This window comes from Xenopus laevis, chromosome 6L, assembly GCF_017654675.1.
Source record: "Xenopus laevis strain J_2021 chromosome 6L, Xenopus_laevis_v10.1, whole genome shotgun sequence".
In the NCBI taxonomy this organism is placed as follows: Eukaryota; Metazoa; Chordata; class Amphibia; order Anura; family Pipidae; genus Xenopus; species Xenopus laevis.
The window spans coordinates 116,287,094-116,301,804 of NC_054381.1; the positions used below are offsets into that span (position 1 = coordinate 116,287,094).

General features: G+C 39.8%; 1 protein-coding gene across 1 annotated transcript in view; it reads left to right on the forward strand.

The window, feature by feature from the left end:
- The window catches only part of ttc39c.L (tetratricopeptide repeat domain 39C L homeolog), a 45,560-nt gene that overhangs the window by 15,393 nt on the left and 15,456 nt on the right, over positions 1-14,711 (forward strand). The window contains exons 2-4 of the mRNA XM_018267944.2: positions 6,034-6,082; positions 11,616-11,741; positions 13,749-13,863. Coding sequence (XP_018123433.1) covers positions 6,034-6,082; positions 11,616-11,741; positions 13,749-13,863 — 290 coding nt within the window. The remainder of the gene's footprint in view (positions 1-6,033; positions 6,083-11,615; positions 11,742-13,748; positions 13,864-14,711) is intronic.

The following is a 14,711-nucleotide window of genomic DNA, read 5'->3' on the forward strand; positions in this document are numbered from 1 at the left end:
TATTTGATTATAGAAACAAATGTCTTGGCCTGTGTACATTTATTTATAGGGCATATTTCTTTCCCGGTCTTACTTTTTTAGTTTAGTATTGTTAAAGGGCTTTTTCACCTTTGAATTAACGTTTAGTAGAGTGAAATTCTGAGACAATATGCAATTGGTTTTCATTTCTTATTATTTGTGGTTTCCGATTTATTTAGCCTTTTATCTAGCAGCTTTCCTGTTTGCAAATTCCATTTGCTAGGGTCCAAATTACCCTAGCAACCATGCACTGATTTGAATAAGAGACTGGAATATTAATAGGAGATGCCTGAATAGAAAGAGGAGTAATAAAAAGTACCAATATAAATATGTAGCCTTACAGAGCATTGGTTTTTAGATGGGGCCGTGTCCCCCCCCCATATGAAATCTAGAAAGTCAGAATAAAAATGCAAATAATTTAAAAACGATCAAGAATAAATAATGAAGACCAAATTAAAAGTTGCTTAGAACTGTCCCATCTATAAAATACTAAAAGTTAGCTTAAAGGTGAACTACCCCTTTAAGGGGAAAAACCTACAGTATATGTTTCCATCATCACTCGTTTGAAGCTAAACCCAAGAAGTAACACTGTCACTTTTTCAGGAAGCCAAACCAACGCTGGTTTTAAACAGTGTGATTGAATTTAGTACAACGTGATTATGTACTAATACAGTTTTATAGTGGTTGTGGTTTAAAGGTGGTAATTCAACTTTAAGTTTCTTTTTAGTATGATATAGAGCAGGAGTGCCCATACTTTACTAATTAGGGGTCTAATTGTTGTCCCATTAGGGTAATGGCACACTGTGAGATTTGGGGAGATTTAGTCGCCCGGGGACTAATCGCCTCTTCTTTCGGGTGACTTTGGAAAACGAAGCGTTGCGAGTGCAGTTTGGGGAGATTAGTCGCCCCAAAGAAGAGGTGATTAGTCGCCGGGTGACTAAATCTCCCCGAATCTCACAGTGCGACCTTACCCTTATGATCTACATCCATAAAAACATTGTTAGCATTTTGTTCCATGGAGAATATTACTTAAATATTATATTGATTTATGGAAAAAATTATATTTCTATATTTAAGAATGTAATTATTTATTTTATTTAAGAAACAACTATTTCTTATGTAACCTTAACAGAATAAATATCTGAATAAAAAGTATGAAACAGGAGGATGATTTAGACAAGCTGTTTGTTGACAGTGCCTTGAGATCTACTGATCACCAGCTATAGGTCTACTGGTAGATCCCGATCTACCTTTTGGGCACCCTTGATATAGAGAGTGATATCTGATACAATTTGCAGTTGGTTTTCATTTGTTATTATTTGTGGTTTTTGAATTATTTAGTTTTTTATTCAGCAGCTCTCCAGCTTGTATTTTCAGCAATTTGGTTGCTAAGGTCCAAATCACCCTAGCAACCATGCATTGATTCAAATAAAATACTGGGATATGAATAGGAGAGTGCCTGAATAGAAAGAGGAGTAATAAAAAGCAATAACAATAAATATGTTGCCTTACAAAGCATTTGTTTTTTAGGTGTTTCATTCATTTACTACAGGCAAATATACATTCAAATAAAAGGGTATCATTTGTATAGAAAGACATATATTTTCAGATATTTCAGTAGTCTGTGACAAATGCCTGTCTTGTGACCAAAATGCTTTTGAATATATACTACCCAGCAGGTTCTTCAGAAGCCCTTTTGGTATAGTTATATATTTTATAACTTTTCGGCTCTGGAAATGTTATTCCAGTTTGGAATAAGTAGCCTTTCCATCCCTCCCAGACGTGTATAAAGCTGGCAGCGGCTATAAGAGGTCTTTGGCAGCATTAGGAAATGAAACCTTGAGTGTCTGTGAGTACTGTTATGGTTTATAGACAAGGTCGTACAAGATTAAACTTGATATGTGTGAGGATTAGTGTGCGTAGGCCTGAGAGGAATGCACCACAGCTACTGAAATGTTCTGCTTAACTCAGCACTTAATGGTAAACTTTGAGCAGCACTTTTTGGGAAACAGCACAGGGTTCAGCAGTTAGACAAACTGAAGTGCAGGATTCAGAACTGCAAGGGTCCAAAGGCTTCCAGTCTTATTTACAACCTGCAATATAGGTATCTATGTGATTTCTGTTTTCTCATATCCTTTCCTTAGTCTGAGCAGTGACTAAAACCATCAGAAGTGCGACAGTAATGGATTAATAATAAAGGAGCGTAATAAGTGGTCGTTCTATGTATATTTATTTAAAGGTATCACAGAATACATTATTTTAAAGGAACAGTTCAGTGTAAAAATAAAAACTGGATAAATAGATCCTGTGCTAAATAGCCTGTGCTAAATAAAAAATATTTCTAATATACCATTGTAGTTAGTAAGCCAAAAATATAATCTATAAAGACTGGAGTGACTGGATGTCTAACATAACAGAACAGAACACTACTTCCTGCTTTTATCTAACTCTAAATTAGTCAGCGACTAACTAAGGGGGGGCACATAGGACATAAATGTTCAGTGAGTTTGCAATTGATCCTCAGCATGCAGCTCAGATTCAAAAGCAGATAGTTATGACCCATGTGCCCTCCCTTAAGTTACAGATTCGTTACTGCCTGGTAATCAGTGGAAACCAAGAGAGCTGCAAAGCAGCAAGTAGTGTTCTGTTATGTTATGTTAGACGTCCATTCACAGCTTTTATACATTACGGGGCCGATTCACCAAGGGTCGAATATCGAGGGTTAATTAACCCTCGATATTCGACTGGGAATTAAAATCCTTCGACTTCGAATATCGAAGTCGAAGGATTTAGCACAGATAGAATGATCGAAGGATTATTCCTTCGATCGAACGATTAAATCCTTCGAATCGTTAATCCAGCGATCGAAGCAATATCCTTCGATCAAAAAAACTTAGGAAAGCCGATGGGGACCTTCCCCATAGGCTAACATTGAGTTCGGTAGGTTTTAGATGGCGAACTAGGGGGTCGAAGTTTTTTTTAAAGAGACAGTACTTCCACTATCGAATGGTCGAATAGATGAACGATTTTTAGTTTGAATCCTTCGATTCGAAGTCGTAGTCGAAGGTCGAAGTAGCCCATTCGATGGTCGAAGTAGCCCAAAAAACACTTCGAAATTCAAAGTTTTTTTACTTCGAATCCTTCACTCAAAGTCAGTGAATTGGCCCCTACATGTTGCCTAACTAACTATATTAAAAACATTCTTTATTTTGCACTGGCTATCTATTTTTATACAGAACAATTCCTTTGAAGAAATAAGCACATGGTTGGTAAATATAGATCATTCAGGCAATTTGTGGGCTGCCGGCTCCGAACAGGTAGTGACTCCATTATTCAGAAACCTCTCCTGTCAGATAATTACTGCAGGAAATGGATCGATATGTGCAGAAAACACATAGAAACTTTCCATAGGTGGGTGGTGACAGTGGGCACCTTTCATTTTTCATTGCTATGATCACAGCTTATTCCCACTTACCTGATATAAGATGCAGTTGCCTGTGGTGTACTCCCACCCCATGTTTCTGTGTTTCCCAGTAGCAGCACAGTTAAGTCTGGTTGCTAATTCTCTAAATTGTTACAACGTGATGTATCAATTGCTGCCATTTCTCATTCATCTATCCCTCGAGCTACAAAGCATCCTAAAGTACTTCCCATCCATTTCAAAGCTAGAAAGATTCAGAAGAAGAAGAAGAAGGCAAATAACACAAAGACTAAATGAAGAAATAATGAAAACCAAGTGAAAACGTGCTTAGAAAACCTATAACATACTTACGGGCAAATTTATTAAGGTTTGAGTTGTGTTTTCCATGAAAAAATAAATTGAGTTTTCAAGGTTATTTTTGGGTTAAAAAAAAAGCCTCAAATTTTATTGTTTTATTATTTATCAGATATATAATATGTAGGAGTTGATAGCAGAAGTGCCTTGAACCATTGAAAGATGTCAATAACCTTCATGATGTTCAAGGTTTTTTTTGGAGGGTTTTGCCTGAAAACTCGGTCAATTCAAGTGATTCGAGGTTTTTTTTTGCCGATTCATTTGAGATTTTGGGTTTTTAACCCAAACTCGCTGATTCGAGTTTTTTCTATTTCGAGTTGTGAGTTCATTCAAGGTCTAAAAAAGCTCACATAACATAAAATTCGACCTTTGATAAATAACCCAAATATAGTTAGCATGAAGTTGAACCAGCCCTTTAAAATGGACTCTGTAGGAGATTCTTTTCCTGTAATTCTGAGCTTTCCGGGTAAAGGGTTTCTGGATAAGGGATCCGATACATGTACCGTATATACTCGAGTATATGCCGAGTTTTTCAAAATATGCTGAAAAACTCTACCTCGGCTTATACTCGGGTCAAGCGCAAAAGCGGTCGCCGGCGTTCAAGAATAGTCGCCGGCGTCCAAGAATAGTCTCCAAGAATAGTCGCCGGCATCCAAGAATGGTCGTCGGCGTCCAAAAACGAGACGCCAGCACCTCCAATGGGAGCAGAAACCCTCAATTTTTTGATTGAAACTTACCAGAAGCTGCTGTATTTCTCACCCTAGGCTTATACTCGAGTCAATAAGCTTTCCCAGTTTTTGGAGGTAAAATTAGGTACCTCGGCTTATACTCGGGACGGCTTATGCTCGAGTATATATGGTATTAGGAAACGTGCAAAGATAAATTAATTTTTTAAATAAAAAGCAATAGAAAAGTAACCATATTTTTGTCTTATTGTCATGATGTTGAATTACCCCTTTAAAAATATCTCTAACAGAGGAGCAATGAGGGTTACATTTCCATAATTATCCTGGGGCCCAGAAATTCAATAGTTGATACGATGAGCCTTGATACCTTTGGGTGCAAAGTGTTTTTTTCAGAGCAGGCAATACATTTTTTTTTTTACCCTTTTATGTTATAAATTAGAATTTAAAAATCCCAGGAATCAGTATGAAGCTGGGGCGATAGTACTGAAACAAATGCTGGGTTTGCTTGTTCCAAGTAGCACTGGAAGCGGCGTTTCAACCAAATCTCTGTTCTTCATTGTAACCTTGACCTTATTCTGTCTATTGCGTGTGTGTTCTATTATCTGGAATGTAATGTATCCTGGCCTTGCAGGATGCTGGTGTTTGTACTCGCTGCTCTGCTGTTTCTATTACTAGATAGACAGGTAATTCATTTATAGAGCAAAAAATAATAAATAATTACCTTTAATATCACGGAGATGGGTGTATTATACTGAGTGAAATAAAAAAGTGTGCGAACATACTGCAATAAACAGACCATGCTGAATATCCGTGTTTGCAACATGCCGTGTGTGATAAGCAGAGCTATTGGGAATGAACTGACTGCTCTTTCACTGGGCGACTTTCCTACTGTAAATGAATAATCCTGTGGGTACTAAACATAAAATTGGCTTCTGAGAGCAACCAAAGCCTCCCATGTTACATGTTACAAGCGAAATAGAAATGTTAATTTTATATATATATATATATATATATATATATATATATATATATATATATATATGGATCACTAATCGCACTGATGGTGATTTATCCAGTGTTGTCTGCTCAGCAGTGGTGTTGCAGTAGGGGAGGACCTCACTGCTGACATGTCAGTTCCATAAGTTATTGAGCAGTTTTCTCTTGTGACAGTCACGTGCAAGTGCTGAGCTGAGCAGGTCACAATGATTAAGAGCCCAGACCTGAACTGATCTAAAGTGTGTGCAAGTGTTATTCTGAGCTATGAAACTGCCTCTGAGATCAGGGTATAGGCCAAGACTAAAGGCTGAAGGCAAGGTCACTATCACAGTCTGTTGCTGGACAGTTTCTATGCAGTTTATGCTGTATATATTTATAATACACAAAAACCATTAATATCTTGTAAATTAGGGCAGAGCACAGATGATTGGTAGATGCTGTTAGTAGCCTAACCAATGCAATATTTTCCTGTCCTTAATACTCTACAGCCACATGTGTCAGAACTTCTTCCCTCACTATAGAATGCAATAATCATGGGATTATTCTTTTTATTCACAGGAGTAACAGTCCACTGATGAGCTTTGGCGCTAGTTTTGTCAGCTTTTTGGTAAGTACCTGGAAATACACATTATTTGTAACTGCTGCTGTTATTTAAAGATCACATTATGCATATCTCTTTCTTGTATTATGGGGATCACTTCCTAGGTTATTCAGTCTGAATTATGGCAGGTATGGATTATATATGTTTCAGGGCTAAACTATGCCCCATATTATGTAAAGCAATCTGCACTATAGTTTTTATTAGCACAGACTGATTCCCCCCCTACTCACAAACTGGCATGTAAATTCCTGGGCCTACTCTTTTTAGGGTAAGGGCACACGGGGAGATTGTCGCCTGGCGACTAATTGCCTCTTCTTCTGGGCAACAATCTCCCCGATCTGCCTTCCCCTAACTTCCTGCCGGCTATTATAAAAAAATCACCAGTGTTATGGGACTTGCGACGCTTCGTTTTCCGAAGTTGCCTCACGAGGAAACTTCAGGCGACTTCGGAAAATGAAGCGCCGAAGAAGAGGCGATTAGTCGCCAGACGACTAAATCTCACTGAATCTCCCCATGTGCCCTCTACCCTTAGGCTCCTCTAGGTAGCATCCCAAGAGACAGACTTAGGCTACAGCCTTTCCTCTCATACTCTCCGGTTTCGGGGGGGGGGGGGTTGGGTGGGTGGCAAGAGTTTTGGATTGGGCCTTCTAGGGATGAGTCACACTAATATTACATGTACATAATAATAATAAATAAACAAAAATAATAAAGGACGGACACCATCATTGTCCTGAGTAGGATTTTGTTTGAAATATTTCAACTATTGACTGCTCCGAAACTCTCCAGCTCTTGCCATACATGCTGGTACGCTTCAGTTAAAGCTTGAGGGGCCCAGGATGAAGATCTGAATGGAAGACCAATGGCCTGTCTGCATAATGTACCGTCAGCATAATGTAATGAGAAAGCAAAGGACAGTATACAAGCAAGAGGATGAAATATACATAGTACAGATAATCTGATTTATCATAATAGTGTCAGTTTAAATATATTTGCCCATTATTTCTCATGCAGACCAGTAATCCTGCTATACTGGGTATAACTGATTTATAGCTGTGTGAGAAGTGCCATAAATGAAGACAAATGGTCCATACCAATCCAAGTGAATCCCTTCTCGGTTCCTCCATTTCGGGGGATTTACTGTATTTGCATTCATTTTGCATTTATTATAGAAGTGTTTGTGAAAGAGATAGGACAGTCTCAGTGACAACCATTGCCTTTGATTTGCTTGCTGTCACTTCTGCTGATGTACCAGTGTATCCATGCTGTGTGTGTATGGAAATGAGTGCTTGGGAAACTAGGCAGGATCATATACATATGCAAAGCAAGTTTAGGATTCAAAATAGCTTGGGGGATCATTTTGCAAATCAAATAAACTGTTCCACAGATTGATATGTGAACGTTTGTTTTTAAGGGTTTTATAATGATATTTTTATGTTGTTTTTATTTCTAAATTACACTGTTTACACTGCAAACAATTCACTCTACAATATAAAATTGCATTCCTAAACCAGCAAGTGTATTTTTTTAGTTGTAAAATTGGTGTGTAGGCTGCCATCTAAGGTCATTTTGCCTGGTCATGTGCTTTCAGAAAGAGCCAGCACTTCACTATGGAACTGCTTTCAGGCAGGCTGTTGTTTCTCCTACTCAATGTAACTGGATGTGTCGCAGTGGGACCTGGATTTCTACCTGAGTGCTGTTCTTATATCTACCAGGCAGCTGTTATCTTGTGTTAGGCAGCTGATATCTGGTTATCTTCCCATTGTTCTGTTGTTAGGCTGCTGGGGAGGAGGGGATGATATCACTCCAACTTGCAGTAAAGAGTAACTGAAGCTTATCAGAGCACAAGTCACATGACTGTGGGCAGCTGGGAAACTGACAATATGTCTAGCCCCATGTCAGATTTCAAAATTAAATAAAAATCTGTTTGCTCTTCTGAGAAACGGATTTCAGAGCACTATTAACTGATGCATTTTGAAAAAAAAGAAAAAACATTTTTTCCCATGACAGTATCATTTTAAATAAAGAAACAGTGAGGTGAGCCCATTGAACTGGTGTGCAAAACACATCATATTCTCCAAGGTTTTGGGGGCTAATAAGATCTTGCTGCGTGGCCCAGTAATTCATTGACACTTGTAAGGGGCCAGTTTTACAGATTGCAGAGTATGTGATCTGTTCACACTCACGTTGATACAACTGGTTTATTTCTGGCTGATTTCTGTGACCACATGCCTTTGTACTTGGCAGACTGACTGGCATTTTGGTGATTACATTTTGATGCAATAGGTCCTATATTGACAAAGCCAAAAAAGAAGAATCAGACTAAAGGTGGCCATACAGTATAAGATCCACTCATTTGGCAACCTTCTTTCCCCGATATGCCCATCAAAGGCAGGGCGATATATCTGGCTAATCCCTAGGGCCAAAGGGTTACAACGATGGCAATGGGTGCCGACGAGACGAGGACCACATCAGCTAGCCAATGCATTCCTTGATCGCAAGGGAAAATCAAACCAGCCTGATCAATATCTGGCCAGTTTGGCCAGATGTACATCAAGGAGGCCTGTCAGAACGCCCCATACACGGGCAGATTTAAGATGCCAATTCGGGTCCTTTTGACTCTAAAGGACCTGAATTGGTAGCTTAAATCTGCACGTATGGCCACCTTTAGTGAGGATCTGAGTGACCTCCAATAGAAAAATTATGCAACAAACTGGCTCAGTGCAGTTCGGCAGTCCTTTTGCCGTCTGAACTGCACAACAATGATCACCAATGATCACCCTGCATCCTGGATAAAGGCAACTTGTGTTCACAATTGCACAATAAGTAATAAAGCAGTTAAAGGGACTGTGTGCCTTGCAGCTACTTCAGAGCTAGCAGGGATAAAATGCAAGCCTATGCAAATGCAAATTCTTCCTCATGTAAAACAGACCTGTAAATATAAATCAGTGGCTATGTCTCCTCCTTAAAGGAGAAGGAAAGGCTAGAATTAAGTAAGCTTTATCAGAAAGGTCCTATATAAATACACCAGTAAACAAAGTAATGCTGCTCTGAGTCCTATGTCAAAGAAACACAACATTTCTTTCATTCTATTGTGTACACATGGGCTTGTTTATCAGACTTCCTGTTTTCAGTATAAACCTCCAGGGCACCGGCATGAGCATGCTCAGTTCGCTCCTTTCTCCCTACACCCCTCCCTTTTCCCCCTCCCTGCTGTAATCTGAGCCCAGAGCTATGAGTGATCAGGGAGAGATTCAGACAGGAAGTGATGTCACAACAAGCTAACATGGCAGCTTCTATCCTAAACAAACAGAGAGAGCTTGTAGAGCTGTTTACTCAGGCATGGTAAAGTATTCTGCAGAATAAATATAGTGTTATAGCTTGTGGCTAATCTATTGGCAATAAGCTGCTTCGGTAGCTTTCCTTCTCAGTTCACCTTATATCACATTGTCAGCCAGTGTTTGACCCAAGCCAGACAGCTATGCTATGTTCTGTGTAGCTTCATTCAGCAAGCAACTCTGTCACATAATGACCAATGTTCTCAATGCATTTTTCTTAAATGATTGTGTATATAAAAAGCAGCAAAATGGTTGTATAGAAAGAGAATTGTTTCAGTGATACTGAATGATCAAAGCAATGCCCCTGCTCGCCTGGTTTATCTTCAGACCTCAGCCCTGACCTTGAGTCACTCTACTTATTGGCACGGCTAAAGATAGCTGGAGGACTCGACATCTTACTAAATGCCAGCTGCACTGAATCATGATGAGGAACAGCGCTGCACTGTTGGGGGGGGCAGATTGAAACTGGCTCATACTGATTGAAATACACTCTCTTTGTGTGTTTGAACTTTTTTGTAGCTGCAATTAAAGGAGAACAAAAGCTCAGCAATGAATTAAGCTGGAAATGCTGCACATTATGTTTTGTCCATGTCTCAATAAAAGCTGCGGACAAGTCAGACTATGCAGTTTGTTGGCTACAGTATGCTGCATTACAGCTGCCCAACACTCTAGTCATCACTTCTCCCTCTCTGCCAGCAGCAGGATAATGCTACGTTACCATTAATGCTTTCTATAAAGAAGCTAGCAAAACATGATGGGAACTACTGTGGGTACAAGTGTAACCTCATAAAACAAATATTATTATTGCTTCATGTGGCATGGATTTAGGTAGTGATCACTTGGGTAGGTTCAGTTCCACATAGCTGATTGGCTGTCTGTTCCCTGTCTATAGTAAGCAGTAGAGAGACATTCTATGTGAATATCAGCGCTGCACTGGGACATGAACCTGCCACTCATCCACCGGCTTTATCTGCTATATGAGTGCATGGATTACAAACAAATATAGTAGCAGATAACCATAATTTCCCTATGCTTACTGGCTGCACTCATAAATAGTATTTTATGTACAAAGGTGCCCTGCCATTGCACTTATCATTCTTCAGTAGTTCAATAGCTGCAGAGATAAGGATAAAACCCTTTCTGGGTTTGCTCTTTCTCATAGGAAACGATAGTTCATTATTATTGCCTCTCATTACCTACTTGAAAAACAAAGCAGTATGAAAGTGACTTTTCTACTAAAAGATCTTTTAGACTTATGCTGCTCTTGCAAGGAGAACCACGGAGACGAAAATACCTGTATATACTGGCAGAACCTTCCTGGCATCTGAATGGCCAATATTTTTAAATCATCAGGTCAGTTCTGTATATTTGGGATGCAGTTCTACTGAGAAATGCAGGAATACAGACTGACATAAAGTCCTGCAGCGGGTCGGGTACCCACGGGTTACCCGCAAAAAAAGCGGGTACCCTGCGGAATGAGGGTAGGCTTTTCAGGTGCGGGTATAGATGTGGTCGTGGGTCGGGTTACGGGTCTCTTCTTGCTGCAGCTCACTCCCAGCAGCGAGCTTCTGTCCCTCTCGGCTATCTGGCACTTTTGATGACATCACTTCCGGTTTGCAGCAACATCACTTCCAGTCGGGTAGCGGATCAAAGTGGGTAAATATTCAGGTTGCGGTTCTGGTTGCGGGCTGCTGGTCCGGTCCGGGTCTTAGAAGTTGGTTCTGTGCAGGACTCTAGACTGACATATAGTTTAGTGACAAGCACTTCATGGGCTGGTGCCGCTTTCTTTAGGATCTCTGCATGCTGGTTTATCTTATTAAAGCAATTCACAGAAACCGTCTCCTGCACTGTATATACTGGCTTGTCTGGGACTGTTATGTACAGAAGGATAGAGCATGTCTCCTACATTGTTTGTTGATCTATGTGCGATTAGTGCAATGTACAGGTTGATCTCATTTATTGTATTCTGGAGTGTTTTTGGTCATATATATAATGTACAGTGTAAATCTCACCTTGAATGTTACCAGTGTTATTAATTGCCTGTGTGATATACTGGCTGCCCTTTCATGGGCAAATAAAATGCACAGAGTCTGTGTCATTTGCTGTATACAACCCTGTCTGGGTTTAATGGAAACACACAGAGCTTATTTTGCCAAAGAATGCTTCTGTATTTACAATTTCTCTCTCTTTTTGTTTTTCTCCAGAATGCTATGATGACGTTTGAAGAAGAAAAAATGCAATTGGCATGCGATGATTTAAAAATGACCGAAAAGCTGTGTGAAAGTGACGAAGGAGTCATAGAAACCATAAAGAATAAAATCAAGAAAAACGTAAGTAGGCAAAGTGTGCATCCAGTTCCTAAACAAACCTGGGTGCAGTTCCTGGATCCGCTGCCTGTGACACAAAGCCAAAGCAGGATTTTGTCAGAAGCCATTTATGCCACTGTTTCACCAGAGCTTTAACCTCTTCCCTTTTAGGTCTCTTGATCTTGCTGTGCCATAGAAAGGAAAACCCCCATTTTAGGTTTTTCCAGGGGACTTCGTGAAAACAGCATATATTCTGGGGAAACGTAAAGTCCAGTAAAGAAAAAAAAATGCAGTTTGTTTGAGTGCGACTGAGAAAATGTAAAATCTGGGGGCATAAAATTAGAGTTCTACTGTATTGCACACAGTATGGATTAAAGAGCAATCCAACATCTTTGGTGTTAACAATCAGTTCCTTTCCTTGCCCTATGATGATTTTGTGATTGATTATTTGGCATTTCTCAGTAGCAAGTTTTCGGGGGAACTTGCTTGCCTTGCTGTAGCTATAAATAGACCTTGCAGGATATTTTTGAAGTTTTTATTTCAATTACCATCAAAAAGTCTCTGTTCTGCTAAACACACAGCTAAACACACCCTGCACAAAAAAAGCACCTTGTCTGCAAATAATTCACTCTACAATATAAAATGTCATTCCTAAACCAGCAAGTGTATTTGTTTAGTTGTAATATTGGTGTGTAGGCAGCCATTTCAGGTCATTTTGCCTGGTCATGTGCTTTTGGAAAGAGCCAGCACTTTAGGATGGAACTGCTTTCTGGAAGGCTATTTTTTCTCCTACTCAATGTTACTGAATGTGTTACAGTGGGGCCTGGATTTCTACTACTAAGTGCTGTTCTTAGATCTACCAGGCAGCTGTTATTAGGGCTGGATTTACATACCGAGCTCCCCTAGGCCTGCTGACATTTGTTGCCCCCATCCCCTCCCTTTTATTTGTGGAAATATTCATCATCTGGACCAGAGTAATGGGGATTGGCATATGGGAAATTTTAAAAACTGTTTTATCTCCTGCGCATCCCCAATGTTTCTGAACAAATGTGGGTGTGGCTGGGCAGAATGCCACCCTCTAAAATCCTGCCACCCTAGGCCCGGGCCTTGGTGGCCTTTCTAAAAATCCGGGCCTGTTATCCGGGCACTCTTTGATAAATAGACCCCATTGTGAGGACAGAACTCCTGGAGATGTTACTGAGAGATCTATGGAAAGCATATTCTATTGCTCACTGCATACTGGGAGATAGTGGTCAATGATTAAAAATTGGCACATGATTAAAACAGTGTTCTGTGAGTTGTGTGACTCTGCACCTACGATTATATACCACCAAATGCAGACATTGGTCAACACACTTTATTTTCTGTTAGTCTCTTGGGTACAGAGCCTATGGTTCAGTTATACTATGAAGTAGATGTTAAATATAAATAAATATGGAAAAAAAATGTGTGTGTGTGTGTCTTAACATTATAGAATACAATTGAGGTTTACATGTATTTATGTTTAAGGTGTCTTAGTCTCTTAGAATCAATATCTACTCTTTTGGCTTGATGCATTCATACTCTGACACTCCCTTCATGTAAACATGGACAACGTTTGCTTGGTGTGGCTCTAATTAGGCCCCAGCACACACTGTAAATAACAAGGCCCTTTTACACAGAAGAAATATCCGTCTGCAACTAAGATAATTCTTGCCTGATTTCTGGGAATCCATATGTGCAATAAGTAATGCTTTCAGAATGTGCATATAGACATGCTGACTCATTGAACACTGACAAAAGTACTCAAAAATAACCAGAAAGTAATGGGCTCTGCTGATGGTTGCTAGGGATTTCTAGTCCTAGGCAAATGTTTTCCCTGTTATTCCATTATCCCCAGTTTCTGCACCATTTACTGACATAATGATCTGCTGTAAGTCATGACTGCTAATTGGTTGCTTTGGGATGCAAGACCTGAGTAGATTTACTCATTTACTAACCTTCATTAACCTTTATGCTTTTTATATGACCTGCATTTCTCCTTTTAAACAGGTTGACGTTAGAAAGTCTTCTCAGTCCATGGTTGATCGGCTGCAGAGGCAGATAATTGTTGCAGACTGCCAGGTTTACATTGCGGTACTGTCGTTTGTTAAGCAGGAACTGTCAGGTGGGTTATTAACACAAAGCTATTCAAACATGATTTATGCTTTCAAATTCCCAGAGTGCTAGATTCCTGCATTGGGTCGGGTATCTGCGGCATAGCCGCAAAGTGGTCAGGTTTTGGGCAATTTCGAGCAACTTTGAAAAACGTATTGCCGCATGTGAATAGGCGCAGGCGACTTTAGCGCTAGCGGGTGCAAGATACCAGAAAGCCATTCAGGGAGATTAGACGCGATTAGTCGACAGGCGACTAATCTCCCTGAAATCTTCCTGTGTGGCCTAGCCCTAAAGGGGAACTCTACACAAACATAACTTAAGCTTTTTGAAAAGTAAACATACTTTCAAGCAACTATGCAATATACATCAATTAAAAAATATGCAGACTTTTCATGATTTTTAATGGTTTGTAACAGTTCCCTAAGCCTAGCCCCCTGCTCTCCCACTGATCTGTCTGACTACTTTGCTGAGCTGTCTGACTACTATTACTTCGTATCAGCAGCCATCTGTCCTCAGCCTGCATCCTCCAAATTCCACAATTCTCTGCACATGTGATTTCAATAAGGAATGGAACATCACAGTGAAATGCATTGTGGGTTATGAAGTTCCTGCATGCTGTCTGTAAGCTGTGGAGAAGTTGTTACAATTTGTAACATCAGTGTTTAGTTTCTCCTTCCCTGCCAGGATTTCATATGATGCAGAAAGAGAAGAACTGTTAAACAGCTGAATTTCAGCATATAAAATGGCATTTATTTATACTTTTTGAAGAAAACGATTACTGTGATGGGTATATTAGGGGTTTCTGCGTTATGTGGGCCTCTTTATCAAATTTTAGTTTGGAAGCCAGAGTTCCCCTTT